A 15,817-nucleotide genomic window follows, 5' to 3' on the forward strand; every position below is an offset into this window, starting at 1 on the left:
TATAGCACTTCATTTTCTTGCCTACCTACCTCCCCCTGGTGGTCTATGCATCCCAGTTCTTCCACTGAATAGATTTTTACATTTCTGGCTCCAAGACATGCAACCCAGCCCCAAGTCCTATGACATCAGGGACAAAAGACAGGGCCGCCCAGAGGATTCAGGTTGCCTGGGGTCTTCGGCGGTGGAGACCCGGCACTTCGGTGGCAGGTCCTGGGGTGGAAGGACCCCCCGCCGCGGGTCTTCGGGGCACTTCGGCGGTGGGTCCCGGAGCGGAAGGACCCCTCACCGCCAAATTGCCGCCGAAGACCTGGAGCGGAAGAAGCTCTGGGGGCCTGGGCCCCATGAGAGTTTTCCAGGGCCCCCGGAGCGAGTGAAGGACCCCACTCCAGGGCCCCCAAAAAAACTCTCATGGGGGCCCCTGTGGGGCCTGGGGCAAATTGCCCCACTTGCCCCCCTGGGCGGCCCTGACAAAAGATTCTATGCTGTATCTGGGATCTGAAAGTGCTAGGCTGTGGGCGGTTGAGCTAGAAACAGCAAATTCTATATGGAGGAGGGATAAAGAATATAAATGGTACTAAACAGTTTATTCAATATGAATTTAGTAGAGAAGTGGCTGTGCAGAAGGGGTCAAGTTGGAATGGCGCTAGATGAGCTGGTTCTCATTTGGAGGAGGAGATTTGGTGCTCCAGAACTTCAGCTTTTTAAAAAAATATTGAATCTCTAAGTCCTTATGGCTGTGAAGATAACCAGATAAAAATCTGTACACCAAATGCAAATTGATGCAATAATATCTGCAGACAACCTGAAACAATAACTGAGCAGTGTGAATGGTCACCCTTACTCAGTGCTCAATCCACAACTCATGGCATCTAATTTTGGCTTCTTGTTTCAGTGGGCAGAACTTCAGAGGGAATAAAACCTTTTATCTCCATCTGACCCTTCCTATACAGATAGATCACAAATCACCAGAATCCAGAAAAAGCAAATCATTAGGAATAGCACCAGATTACAGTTTGAATCCTACTGCCATTACAAATATACTATTTTAAACAAACTGTAAGTACAGTACTAGATAGATATGCTTGTAGCAGACATTGTCTAGAGTCATGGCAGACCTTCCATCTAAGGAGAAAGACCGTATCGAAAAAGTAGTGTATGCTCTAATTACAGGAAATGTGCATACTATCTTTAGAGACCAGAATACACCAATAAATATATGCATATAATAAAGAATCCCCAAAATAACAAGTTAACTCGTGTCTCACACCTGCCTACAATGAGTAAATGAAAAGGATTTTCTTCCTTGCTGACAGTGCCCCTATTTCTCATTATTTGGAGGCAAAAAAGCACCCCAAAGCTTTTTATTAAAAAATAAATAAATCAGGAAAATAATAAATGTACTTTAAGTTATTCCAGACAATGGGATGGAGAACTTTACAGCCTGCTGGACCAGACCTATTTCTTACCATCACTAGCATAGTTCAAGCACCTGTGGCCAGGGCACTATGGCTAAAAGTTCGTTGAACTTGAGAAATCCCATAAATCTTGAGAATAGGTAGGGTGTGCATGTCTTTCCAAACACTTGATAGGTGAAACTTGCCTAAATCTGCTTAAATGCCTTTGCAAAGGGAAACACTTTTTACAGCGGGCCTTCTGTGTATAAAATTACCAATATCGATGAGAAGACATGTAGTGAAATGCATGGAAGAACTGGGATCTCTATTTCTTAGCACTGAAACCTGAACAGCTGATACCATATTACTAAAAGACTAGTCATACCGCAGAGTTAAAGATAATTTTTCAATGGCTAATGTTACTGTGCTGATTATGAGCACTACACAGAACAGGAGAAGATTAGACACTTTTTATGTACCAGGCTGTAGTTATCTTCAGTAATTGGAAGAGTTCTCTCCTCTTGCTCATTTTCACTGTTAAAATGAACAAAGGTCCTGAGCAGAATGTTGTCATTATGTTATATAAGAAAAGCTTCTTGTCCCACTCTTTATAAAATTACCATAATGATCTTTGGCAAGTTGAGAGGTTTAATGGTCAATTTTTCTTTATTGAAAGCCAGCCAGAAAATTTATTGGTTAATATGTGTATTAGCTAACAGGACATATCCTATTTGTACTTTTAGTATATGTATTGCAGGACAATTAGTTATGAAGTGCAAGTTGGTTTCATTTTAAAATAGAGCGTGAATACTTCATGCAGGGCCAACATTAGACTCAGATCACAGACACAGTCACCAAAGGCACCTGGTTCAAAAGGGGCAGCTCTGGCCTGGCCACCTCCTCTCCCCCCATCACATCAGTTAAGAACTATACCAGCAGGGCTCTGGTCCCTTTAAGAGTGTGCACTCTCCACCCCTGCACTAACACTAGTGGTTGGGAGTCAAACAGAAATTACCAAACAGTTTTTGAGGGACTGGTGGGATAGAAGGGGGTCTCTATCCCTATTAGCAGCAGCTTGGGAGCTGCCATGGTAGCCCAGCTGACCCCATCTGACAGCTTTGCAAAGTGGGGGAGCCAGCCCAGGCTCCATAAAGGTAACTTAACAGTCTGAATTGAAATATGTATTGAACTGTATGTTTAATGCAACAGGCAAATATAATTTATTAAAACAACAGAAAAATAGATCCATGGAGACCCACTGTAAGCTTCTGAATGCAGATCATGGTGATAGCCTCCTTTGCGACGTGGAAAGAAAGGAAATGGTTTCACATATCATCAGAAGAAGCAGCTATTAATTACCTGTCAGTATCGCCATATACGACCCGAGCTCCCCATTTTTTCGTATCATTCACCAGTTTTATAGCTCGCTCCAAGGTCTCTCTGGCTTTATGGACAATACTATCCCCAATCTGCAAATAAGATACACTGAAAATCTTTCCTGCTGTGCTACTGCAATCAAAACAACCCGTGTAAATCAGCATCACTCTGAATCCATCTCTGCATTATCATCATCATGCAAAGTAAACAACTGCATTTGCTGGTTTAAAAAAAATCAACAATAGAAAGAAAATTCTGAAAACTGATTTACCGTAAACATAAATCAACAGAACAGGAAAGAATTCAGGAAAGAGCAACAGAAATGATTATGGTGGTGGAGGACTTAATTTAGAAGGAAAGATTACATCTTTAGCTTACCTAAATAAGTGAAGGGCAGTTATAACCAGCTACAGATATTTGAAAGGTTTAAGTACCAAGGAAGAGGATTGCTTAGAATGCTCTTTGAGGCTCCAGCTAGGAGTACTGGGATAAAACTGTGCTAAGGAAAATGTAGACTGGATATCAGGAAAAACCTCACAGGAATTGCTATTCATAGTTTAATAAATCTCCCTAATGAAGTGGTGAAAGTTCCACCTCTTGAGTCATTTAAAACTAGACTATGCACCTGAGAATGTACACTATGGAGCAAATATGCATTAACAAAGAGATGGACATGATGACCTAAAAGGTCTTTTTCTCTCTAATTTCAATTATTCATTAAAAGCAGTGGCTGCTTGGACAGACACAAACGTATCAGGTGTCAGTTTTTAATGGAAGTAAATGATGAAAATGCTACTGTTGTCAACTTCTTTCCTGTACACAGAAAATATACTCATTTTGATCACAAGGTTTCCTTTTTCCTTTTGATTAATTCAAGCTTTAAGAGTAAACCACGTGATATATTGTCTCCTTAATATTACATATCATTCTTAGTTTTGTAAGTGCACGTTGAGGAACAGTTACACTCACAAGGATGTGATTCTAGCCCTTACTCAGCCAAAACTCCCCACTGAAATCACTGAGGAGTTTTCTTGAGTATGGGTCTTCAGGATAAGGTCCTAAATGTCTAATTAAGGGACATATGTAACTTTATTTGTAAGACATTGTGCAGTAAACAAACCAGAAGAATAAATTTCAATTTATTTTAATAAAGGCTGAAATAAGTTAATGTGGAATGTACATAATTTGGCATATTTGTTCCATACAGTCTACATTTTCCTTAGCACAATCTTATCCCAGTACTCCTAGCTGTAGCCTCTGAGCATTCTAAGCAATCCTCCCCCTTCCTTGGTATTTAAACCTTTCAGTTTACTCTAGTTTTTGGATTGTACCATTTTTTGGTTTGTTTTTTTAAAGGACTGAAACAGCTAAACTAAATTGTTTTACTTTGATGATTGGAACTCTAGTCCAATTTATCTTTATGAAAATACTAATTCTAAGTATTTTATCACTACAAAATGGATTTCAAAATATTAAGCTCACAACTGAAACCAAGGGTTTTTTTTGTACTTTAAGACAAAAAACAGCACTTATGGTAGCATTTAGATTACATGTGTGTTTCAAGCAATGACATTACATTATCTAGTGCTGCTTTAACAACAGTCTCTTTCCTAAATCCTTTTGCATTTTATCTGCATCCCTTACCTCTATACATGGCATTCTTCCAGAAAAGTTAGCAGAAGTATAACCAAATGTGACATTAGCTATCAGTTTAAGACCCAGCTGACGCGCCTCAAGCATTCGAGTGATAGCTTTGTCATGCTTGTAGGCCTTTATTGACTGCTTCACCATTATCCTGGTCTTCAAAATTTCTTCCAACATTCTTGGCAACACGCCCTTTCTTACTGAAGGCTACCAAAAAAGGAATGAAGAGAAACAAAATGTTTAAAGATTTTAGAGTGGTAGCCGTGTTAGTCTGTATCAGCAAAAATAACGAGGCGTACTTGTGGCACCTTAGAGACTAACAAATTTATTTGGGCATAAGCTTTCGTGGGCTAAAACCCACTTCATCAGATGCATGGAGTAGAAAATACAGTAGGAAGATATAGATATACACACACACAGAACATGAAAAAATGGGGGTTGCCATACCAACTTGTGATTAATTTGAGCAAGAGTGTTGTCAAGCTTAAGATGAACAACAGTATTGCCAGTGTTAGGCCTAAGACTTCCGGAAGCTTTATAAAATGAGCTTCGCAAAATTATCTTTAAAAAGCAAGCTTTGCAAAATTAAGCTGCAACTTGTGGTCAAAAGATGCCTACAACCAGACAACCTTTTATGTTGACTCCTATATGGTATAATAGGTCATGCCCCCGGGTATGGCTTATTGAAACCACCTTTGGAACTTCTGGTTAAGAGACACTGCAGCCAAAAAACAAATTCCTATGTGGGTTTGATGAGCTAGGCCTTTAGGCATAGGTCATCAAGATAACCTCACCCACAATCAAGCCAATAACCCATTTAGAAGGAAGTTACCTAGAAAACTAAGGAAAACCACAGTCGAGACAGTGGGCTATATAGAAGTAAGCTATCTCCTTGAGCATACCTTATAAACTAAAATAATAATTGGCTACAAGAACATAAGTAATCATGAATTATACAGCAAAAGCGATAACACTAAATTTGGCCTAACCTGATTGACTGACCTGCTTCAAAGTAGGGTGGGAAGATGAGATTAAATGTGTAGAACCTCGTGTGTGTGTGTGTGTGTGTGTCTCTCTCTCTCTCTCTCTCTCTCTCTCGGTCTAAGAAGTTATTCTCTTTGATCGGTCTGACCCGCACCCCCTGAACCGAGGACATAACTTTTTCTCCCAAAGAGATGCAGTCTTTTGGCCTCTTTATTCTTGGGAGTAAAGGAGGACTGGAGCTGTTTGTCCTTTTTGTTGGCTGCGGAGATGACCAACGAGCCTGGGGGCGGATGGGTGCATAAACACTCAAACCCTTTAGCCGGGACAAAGTATTTTTTCTCTGCCCTTTTGAAAGTGGGAGGGATAGACAAGGGAGTTTGCCACAGGGCCTTGGCAGTCTTTAAGACCCCTTCGTGGATTGGAAAGGCGAGGCAGGCTGGGGTGGAAGCGGAGAGGACATTGAACAATGAGTCAGTCTGCTCAGCCATCTCCTCTACCTTTAAGCCCAGATTGTCCGCCACTCTCTGGAGCAGAGCCTGGTGCTCCTTGAAGGCATTGGGTGGGCTAGCGCTCGAAGGGCTTGCCAGCGCCTCGTCTGGGGACGACAAGGATGACTGGGGTTACTGGAGGAGGATCTGTGGCTTCTTCCCCTCCAGAGGAGGGAGGTTTAGCAGTGAGTAACACTTCCTCAACCCCAGCCTCCGAGTGATTAGCATGCATTGAGCCAGGTGTCGTTGGTGCCATCTGCTGTTGCTCCGAGGCGGCAGCTGAAGATCGCTGGGAAGGGGGCATAGCCATAACCAGCATTCCCCACGAACCCCACTAAGGCCACTGGGCTGGTGGCCACTGTCCTTGGTGCCACTGCTGCGATGTCACAGCCGATGCAGTGTCGGGACCCCAATCACGCTGGTGGGATCTGGGTGAGGGGCTAAACCGAGCTCTCCGGGCCACAGGCAGTAAGAAGGAACTGAGAGGGCGCAGGGACAGCGGCGCCTGAAATGAGCGCGGCACTCCAGAGGGCACCACAGCCGTCCCTACAGATACTGCTAAGGCAAAAGTCTCCGATGACCATGCACACATTACAATGGAATCAACATGAGCAAGCACTCAAAGAAGAACTGTTACACATAGGTAACTGTGATTCCAGTATGATTAAGAAGTACAAATACATCACTGAATCACTGTACTGCATGAACATAATTGAACATAATGAATATAATTTCTATAATAGAGGAAATGAGCCTTTACTGAAACTCTAGTAAAACTATGCAACTATTATATTTATTTCCTGAATTGTCAAAATTCCCATTCTGTGATTTGTACTGGCAAGTGCTGGAAGACAACACACTGACAAACAGAAAATATTTTTTCTTTTGCTAAAACAGCAGTGTGTTTAATCGTGGACTAACCAACAAACTAAAAGTGAAAAGGTCGGTCATTGAGCAGTACCTTGACAAAAGCCACTCCATTGGGTGACACTGTGATATCATGCCGAATCTGATAAAGTAAATCAGGAGGTACTCTGAGGGATGTGCAGCCAAATTTAAACTCATCAAATCTAGTAAAGAAGAAAAGTAAATAAGGATACAAAATGATCAATTAATTTACATTCAAAATAATTGGAAGTACGAGTCTAGACTCTATACTAAAATATTGACAGCACCAACACAAATAGTATATTTATAGTCACAGACTACTATGAACAAGCCTACCACAATTTAAAGTTTCTTAGTTACACGTGACATTCTTTCAAAGCAAAGGAGCAATGTGTGTCCAAATTCTATGCTGAAACTAATTTGTCAATCTGTTCTGCACATATCACCATGGTACTCAGGGGCCAATTTCCCAGAGGCATGTAATCTTGATCTAAACTCAGCTAGAAATTGCATGTGCTTTATTCGGTAATGTGTATAATCTTTCTATAAATCGTTTAAGATTTCAAATCAGAAACTTGTAGGGTTGCCAACCCTCCCAGGTTGGCCAGGAGTCCTGGAATCAGGCTTGATCTCCCGGAGGCTACTGAAGCCAACCCGGGAGATTTTAGGCCACCAAAAGTCCATCATCGCAGAGGGGCTAAGGCAGGTTCCCTACCTACCCTGACTCCGCGCGGCTGGCATGTCCGGCTCCTAAGCACAGGGGCGTCCAGGAGGTCTCTGCGCACTGCCCCTACCCCGAGTGCTGACTCCGCAGCTCCCATCGGTAGGGAACTGCGGCCAATGGGAGCTGCAGCGGCGGTGCCTGCAGGCAGAGGCAGTGTGCGGAGCCGCCCGACGGCCCCTGAGCCTAGGAGCCAGACATGCTGGTCGCTTCCCAGGAGCCACCTGAGGTAAGCGCTGCTTGGCCAGAGCCAGAACCCCCTCCTGCACGCACTCCAACCCGCTGTCCCATCCCTGAGATCCATCCTGCAACCGAGCCCTCTCCTGCACCCAAACTCCCTCTCAAAGCCCATACCCCTTCCTGCACCCCAACCCCCTGCCCCAGGCTCAGCTCGGAGCCCCCTCTCACACTCCGAACCCCTTGGCCCCATCCCCCAGTCCAGAGCCCACACCCCCTCCCACACCCCAACCCCTTGCCCCAGCCTGGTGAAAGTGAGTGAGGGTGGGGAAGAGTGAGCAACGGTGGGGGAGGGAGGATGGAGTGAGTGGGGGCAGGACCTTGGAGAAAGGGTGGGGCCTTGGGGAAGGGGCATGGCAAGGGTGTTTGGGTTTGTGTGATTAGACAGTTGGCAACCCTAGAAACTTGAGAAACTTTATACTTAAGCCTGGTCATCATTTTAAATATCTCCCAACTCTTCCAACTATTGTTCAACAAAGATATTTACAATTAAAACAAGCATCAGTTTTTTAAAAAAAATTAATCAACATTTTGGTCTCTAAAAAAAAAAAGGAAATGTAGTGTACTGAATAATTAAATCAGAACTTAATGATCCAAATCTAAGGTATCAGTAAGGAAAACTACAGCTTTTATATTAAAAGAAGAAAACAACATTTTGCCATATATCCTGTACATATAAAGGAGGAAAAAGTGGATACTCACCTTCTCGTAAGTGTTGTTCTTCGAGATGTGCTGCTCATATCCATTCCAATTAGGTGTGTGTGCACTGCATGCACAGTCATCGGAAAGTTTTTCCCCTCGCAGCATCCGTCGGGTCAGCTGTGGAGCCCCCTGGAGTGGCACCTTCATGGCACTCAATACATGACTCTACCGACCCGGCGCCTCCTCAGTTCCTTCTTGCCAGTTACTCCAACAGAGTGGAAGGCGGGTGGGTTTGGAATGGATATGAGCAACACATCTAAAGAACAGTAGTTACGAGAAGGTGGGAAACTTTTCTTCTTTGAATGATTGCTCATATCAATTCCAATTAGGTGACTCCCAAGCCTTACCTAGGAGGTGGGGTCGGAGTTATGGAATCGCTGATTGGAGCACCACTCTGCCAAAAGCTGCATCATCTCTGGCATGCCAGATGATGGCATAATGAGAGGTGAACATATGCACCGAGGACCAAGTTGCTGCTCTGCAGATTTCTTGTATCGGGACCTGGGCCAGGAACGCCACTGATGAGGCCTGGGCCCTAGTGGAGTGTGCCAGCTCGTAGCACGTGTGAATGCATGACGTGATCCAGGAAGATATTCTTTGAGATAGACCGGGAGTCCTTTCATTTGGTCTGCCACTGCTATGAACAATTGGTTCGACTTCCTGAACGGCTTAGTGTGCTCGATGTAGAAGGCTAGTGCTCGCCGAACATCCAGGGAGTGCAGCCTCTGCTCATGGCTACTGGAGTGAGGCTTAGGATAAAAAACAGGCAGGAAAATGTCCTGACTAGTGTGGAAGTGTGACACAATCTTAGGAAGAAAGGCCAGGTGAAGTCTGAGTTGCACCTTATCCCTGTGGAAAACCATATACGGTGGGTCTGAGGTAAGGGCCTTTAACTCAGACACCCTCCTTGCTGATGTAGTGGCAACCAGAAAGCCTACCTTCCACAACAGATAGAGAAGGGAGCAAGTCGCCAGTAGTTCAAATGGGGGCCCCACTGGCCTGGAGAGGACCAGATTAAGGTCCCATGCGAGGACAGGCTGTCTGATCTGGGGAATGTAGCCATTCCAGACCCTTGAGGAACCGACCAACCATAGGGTTGGCAAAGACGGAGTATCCAGACACTCCGGGGTGGAAAGACGAGACAGCAGTGAGGTGCACCTTTATGTGCCAGGCCTTGCTGTTTCAGGTGCAGAAGGTACTCTAAGATGAGAGGTATAGGTGCCTGAAGAGGGGGTGTATGATGCTGGTCACACCAACAAGTAAATCTTTTCCACTTTGCCAGATATGTGGCTCTAGTGGAGGGCTTCCTGCTGCTGAGTAGGACCTCTGTTACCTGTTCTGAGCACAGAAGCTCCATGAGGTTCAGCCATGAAGCTTTCAAGCTGTGAGGTGGAGGGACTGGAACGTCAGGGTGATGAAGACAACCGTGGTCCTGAGTGATCATGAGGCAACGTGATTAGGGCAACCACTGACAGTTCCAGGAGCGTGGTGTACCAATGTCGTTCAGGCCACGCCGTTGCCACCAGAATTCTCTCTGCCCAGTCCCTGTGGACCTTGAATAGGACCTTGTGCACGAGAGGGAACAGGGGAAAGGCATAGAGCAGGCGGCCTTCCCAGGGTAGCACGAATGCATCCATGACTGAGCCTGGGCTGTGTTTCTGGAAGGAGCAGAACACTGGGCACTTTCTGTTGCTCTAGGTGGCGAACAGATTGACCTGGGGAAATCCTCACCTTTGGAAGATGAAGTGTATGACATTTGGCCAGATGGACCACTCATGATTGTGGAAAGACCTGCTGAGGTGGTCCGCCAGTGCTTCTGAGCTCCTGGTAGATAGGATGCTTCCAGGTGAATGGAGTGGGTTATGCAGAACTCCCGCAGCCGGAGGGCTTCCTGACATAGGGGAGAGGACCGGGCTGCATCCTGCTTGTTGATGTAAAACATGGCAATGGCATTGTCCGTCAGAACTGCTACGCACTGCCCTTGTAGTCGGGCCTGAAAGGACTGGCATGCTAGTCGCACTGCCCCCAGGTCCTTGATATTGATATGGAGGGAGAGCTCATCCTGTGTGACCAAATGCGCACCCCACCCCAGAGCGGATGCGTCTGTTACTAGGAACAAGGAGGGTTGAGGGCTATTGAAGGGGACTCCTTTGCACACTGTACGAGGGTTGAGCCACCACTGAAGGGACTCAAGCACCTGCCCTGGCACTGGGACCACTGAATTCAGGCCGTTGTGTCCTGAGCAATAGGTCAAAATGAGCCACACCTGTAGAGGCCTGAGCCTCAGTCTGGCATGCTGGGTCACAGGCTGCCAGGGGGCTGAGGAGACTCAGGCATCCCCTTACTGCAGTGGTCGGGTATTGCCTGAGGCCTTGACTTATGTCCATCATGGCTTGGAATTGGGACTCTGGCAAAAATGCTTTTGCCTGAACTGAGTCCAACACCGCCCCGATGAATTCTGTTCTTTGGGTCGGTGACAAGATTGACTTGTTCAAGTTGAGGAGGAGAGCCAGTCTCTCGAATGCGGATCTGACCAATCGGACTTGAGACTACACCTGTCCCCACTGCGGCCCCTGGGAAGCCAGTCGTCAAGGTTGGAGCATACCTGCACCTGCCTCTGACGGAGGAAAGCGGCCATGACCGACATGCACTTGGTGAACACTCGGGGGGCTGCTGAGAGGCCAAATGGAAGGACCGTAAATTGATGTCTGTGGTCGACCATGAATCACAGGAATCATCTGTGTGCAGGTCGAATAGCTACATGGAAATATGCGTCTTTCATGTTAAGGGCAGTGTACCAGTCTCCCAGATTCAGAGAAGGGATAATTGTGCCCAGGGAGACCATGCAGAACTTCAACTTTACCATGAACTTGTTGAGTCCTCACAGACCCAGAATGGGTTTGAGACCCCCCTTGGCTTTGGGGACGTATCAGGAATAGAATCCCTTGCCCCTGAGGAATCTCTACCGCTCCCATAGTGAGGAGCGCCTGCACCTCCTGGATAAGGAGTAGCTCATGAGAAGAGTCCCTGAAGAGAGACAGTGAAGGGTGTTGGGAGGGAGGGTAGGAGCCAAATTGGAGAGACTATCCCACTTCTAACGTACAGAGAACCCAGTGGTCCACAGTTATTTTGGACCAAGCACAGTAGAAGTGGGACAGACTTACGAGCGAGGATAGGAGCGCTGCTGTTGCTGCTAAGGCTTGAAATGTTTACGTTGGGTTGCCAGGATGTGCATACCCAAGGATTTCATGGTAGTCCTGAAGTCCTTTAGGCTATCCAGCCTAGAGTCATAGTCTGCTCCACGAGCAGAACTGCCCCATAAATAGGCAGGTCCTGCCTGGTCTGTTGAACCTTAGGCGGGAGTTCCGAGGCCTGCAACCATGAGCTACACCTCATGATGATACCGTAAGACAAGGTGCGCGCCACTGAGTCTGCAGTGTCCAGTGAGGCCTGCAAAGAGGTCTGTACCACCGCCTTGCGCTCCTCCACTATTGCTCCAAACTCCTCCCTGGACTCTGTTGCCTCCAGCTCCTTAAACCTGAGCATCGAGTTCCAGAAGTTGAAGCTGTATCTACTCAGAATTGCCTGCTGGTTGGCAATATTGAGTTGCAACCCCCCCCCACCCATGGAATACGCTTTGTGCCCAAATAAATCTAGGTGCTTGGCGCCCTTGGACTTCGTTGCTGGGGCTTGTTGTCCCTGCCTCTCCTTTTCATTTACTGCAGCCACCACCAACGAACAAGGCTGCAGGTGTGTGAAGAGGTATTCATACCCCTTAGATGGGACGAAATACTTCCTCTCCACACCCTTCGCGGTGGGAGGGATGGAGGCTGGGGTCTGCCAAATGGTCTTGGTATTGGCCTGTATAGTCTTGATGAGGGGTAGAGCCACCCTTCTGGGGCCAGGATGTCAGCCATGAGGTCCTCTGACTCCACCACCTCCTCAGCCTGCAGGCCCATATTTCACACACCCTGCAAAGGAGGTCCTGGTGGGCATGGCTGTCTATGGGGGGCGGCCCAGAGATGGATGTGCCTGAAACCCTAACCCTCTTAGTCTCCAGGGGCCTCCTGTTCCGCCTCTCTGCTGGGGCCAACCATACCTGGATCAAGCTCAGGAACTGCGTTTGATTCCAGGGGAAGTAGTGCGACTGGTACTTCCTCAGCACGCCTAGGAGTGGGGCAACTGGCTGGTGCCTGCGGCACCCGCGGTTCAGAGGCGTGAAATGGGAATGTTTGGACTGGGCACCCTTGGCCTGGTGGTACACCCATGAGGTCCAAAATGGCCACTGCGCTAGTCCCTGCCACTGTGCAGGCCATGGTCCTGCCCCCACTTCAGGCTTTCTACGGCCTGACCAGTGCTGGCCCTGCTCTGAGTATCTAGACCCTGTCTCCGAGTCTGAAGACAGGGACTGGGACCACGATGGACAGGGTGGTGCCGAGCAAAGCTGGACTAGGGGGCTGTGATGTGAGGCTGGAGAGTGGTGTAGTGGGGCTGGGGAGCGGTGCTGCGATCTGGAGTGGTACCGAGATCGGGGTCTATGCGGGGACGCTAACCAGGATGACTGCTGCTGGGAGTGGAACCTGCTGTGCAACGGGGATTGGTGTGAGGATCGCCATCATGAGCGCTGGCATGACCTGAAGCAGTACCGCGAGTGTGAGTGGCGCCTAGACTCTGAGCGGCGCCTAGACTCCACCGACAGTGCTGAGGGATGAAGCGTTGCTGGTTTGCCTTGAGACGGTGCCACACGTTGTGGTACTAGAGGCTTGGCTTGAAGGACGAGGGATCGTGGTGTCCTCATGGCGATAAGGTCCCTTGCGGCCTCAAAGGTGTTCAGGTGGATGGCAATTCCAGCTCCTCAATGACCTGGCTCAGGGAGTCCAATGGCATTGGACTCAACGGTCTCCCTTGTGGGGCCGAAGTCGACGGTGCTGGCTCCAAAGTCTTCAGCCCTGGGTGCTCCTCTCTGGGACATGCCCCGTTGGCTGGCTCCAACGGAGTGGGTCTCTGAGGCAGCGATCCGCTCCTCCCCTGCTTCCAGTGCATTGGGGAATGGGACTGCTGCTGAGTCGATCCCGCCAATTTCGGTGCCGGTGCTGCGGGTCTCTCCCAGAGTCCTTCCACGATGCTGCTTCTACCACTGGTGCCGGGTGCTGTGCACTGATGAGCTTGGTGCCCTGTCTTGGCGCTCTGATGTAGGTTGTGGTCTAAGTGCCGCCGCCATAAGGAGCTGCTTGAGGCGAAAGTCTCGCTCTTTTTTTTTTTTTCTGGGGCGAAACCCTTTATAAATCCTGCACTTGTCCGCTTGGTGTGCTTCCCTCAGACACTTTAAGCAAGCATCATGGGGGTTGCCTGTTGGCATGGGCTTCTTGCAGGACTCGAACTCTTGGGATTTACGCATACCGCGAGTCCCAACGGGGAATGCGATCAGGGTGAAAGGGAAGACCCCTCACTCTCAACAGCTATCTGCTGTAACAACCAAAAACACTAAAGCTAAACTTAACGAGGCTAGGAAAAACTGTGAGCTAAACTAAACTGAAAGCTAGGGAAATCGAGGAGAGCTTGCTAAGCAAGTCACCGCAGTTACAACAACAGTCACTGGCAGTAAGAAGGAACTGAGGAAGCGCCGGGTTGGCAGGGTCATATATTAAGTGCCATGAAGGCACCACTCCAGGGGGCTCCATAGCTGACCCGAAGGGTGCTGCTATGGGAAAAACTTTCCGACAACTGTGCATGCAGTGCACTCACATCTAATTGGAATCAATATGAGCAATCACTCGAAGAAGAATGTTAGTTCAGTTTGGAAAATGTCTAAAGGAATTTAAATATCACATTTTAATTTCTTAGACTAAAACCTTTGAATTATAGTGGCAAAAATTTTGTATTTTATACACATATTCATACTCTTATGGCAAAAAACAGAAGAGACCAACAAGACTATTTGGACTCTGATTCACCCTTAAACAGTTAGAGTCCAATTTTCAAAGATAATTGTTATAGCATAGTATTCATAATTGCATATTTAAAAAAAATTATTGGTGAAACTTAACACTATTTTTTATTGTAACCTTTTGAGATGCTATTCACTCTCAACTTCCATGGTCTTCAATGGAAGATGAGGATTCTCAGCACCTTACAAAAGATGCTCAATTCCTCACAGGATCAAAGTTTATATGAGCAAGAAAAATAACTTACTTTCCTAAGTTCTCAATATGTCCCAGGCAGGTTGAAAAACAGTAATTGTATGCTATCACAATAGAAGGATATAATGACTGGAAATCTAGTACAAGAACAGTGTTACTGTAGAAGCGGGACTCTGGCTCCATTATTAGGGGAATACACTGTGGGGCTTTCATTTGAGCTCGCTGCTGGACACTAGGTGTCACAGGGATATAATTCATTGGTTTAGCAATACGCAGCATCATTGACTCCACACGATACTGCAAAACAAAATTTAATATACAATTATAATTAATATTTCTAAAGTGCAATATGCATGCTAAGTATTATATCCACATGAATATGCATTTCGGCTGTGCTGCCCTTAAACCAGAGATAGCAAGTTTTGCAATAGAATACAGTCACACTAATTTTTATTTTTAATGTACACCTTTCTAACATATGTGCCGGAATTATTTCTTGTGTTTCTATGCCTTTTAGGGATAAGTACTGAAAACACTGCACTTCTGATGTTCATCTACTAGCTGCAAAATGAATGCTCAAACCAATACATAACATACATGTGGTTATGAGCACTTCCAGTGTGCAAGTCCTTACCAAGGCTGTGTTTTTGTTAGGGTTCAAAGACTGTTGTGCAAAAACAACAAAGAGAACATGCAATTCTTAACTTGCCATTTTCAACAGAAAATTGTCCAGGAACCTTATTCCATAATGACCAAGAAAATTTAAATGTATTAATGTGATCTGTATCATGTTAATAATTGTATTCCACAAAACAACTTTTACTGTTAGACTTAATAAATACTCAGATTTTATGTAGCACTTTATGATGCAAGGTAAGTGTAATTCAGTCTGCTTTACACACAGAAACAGGCATAGAGAAATGATTTGCCCAAATTCGCTCCTCAGGGTCAGCGGTAGAGCCAGGAACAGAACCCAAGTCAGCCTTCTGACTCGCAGGCCCATTCCTATCCATTGGATCACACTGCCTCCTTTATGCTGCTTGGGGAGCATAGGCAAGATTATAAAGCATGGCAAAGTTGAGTACTTCTACCTTGCCCAAACTAATATGACAACACCATCAGTAGTATGAGAGTTATGGACATGTGTGAGCACTAACATTATAAAAAAGAACCTCAGAATTCTCTCTATATAAAAATGCTCTGAGATCCTTTGAAAGGGTCTATAAAAGTGCAAAGTACTAT

The 15,817-nt window shown here is 46.2% G+C and overlaps 1 protein-coding gene across 2 annotated transcripts in view; it reads right to left on the bottom strand.

Moving 5' to 3' along the window:
* Positions 1 to 15,817, bottom strand: part of REV3L (REV3 like, DNA directed polymerase zeta catalytic subunit) — a 242,819-nt gene that overhangs the window by 21,988 nt on the left and 205,014 nt on the right. For both annotated transcript variants that reach the window (XM_045010184.1, XM_045010187.1), the window contains 4 exons: positions 14,628 to 14,872; positions 6,849 to 6,957; positions 4,416 to 4,622; positions 2,754 to 2,863 (listed from right to left, as the gene is read on the bottom strand). In XM_045010184.1, coding sequence (XP_044866119.1) covers positions 2,754 to 2,863; positions 4,416 to 4,622; positions 6,849 to 6,957; positions 14,628 to 14,872 — 671 coding nt within the window. The remainder of the gene's footprint in view (positions 1 to 2,753; positions 2,864 to 4,415; positions 4,623 to 6,848; positions 6,958 to 14,627; positions 14,873 to 15,817) is intronic.

The sequence above is a fragment of the Mauremys mutica genome, chromosome 3 (genome assembly GCF_020497125.1).
Source record: "Mauremys mutica isolate MM-2020 ecotype Southern chromosome 3, ASM2049712v1, whole genome shotgun sequence".
Lineage (NCBI taxonomy): Eukaryota > Metazoa > Chordata > Testudines > Geoemydidae > Mauremys > Mauremys mutica.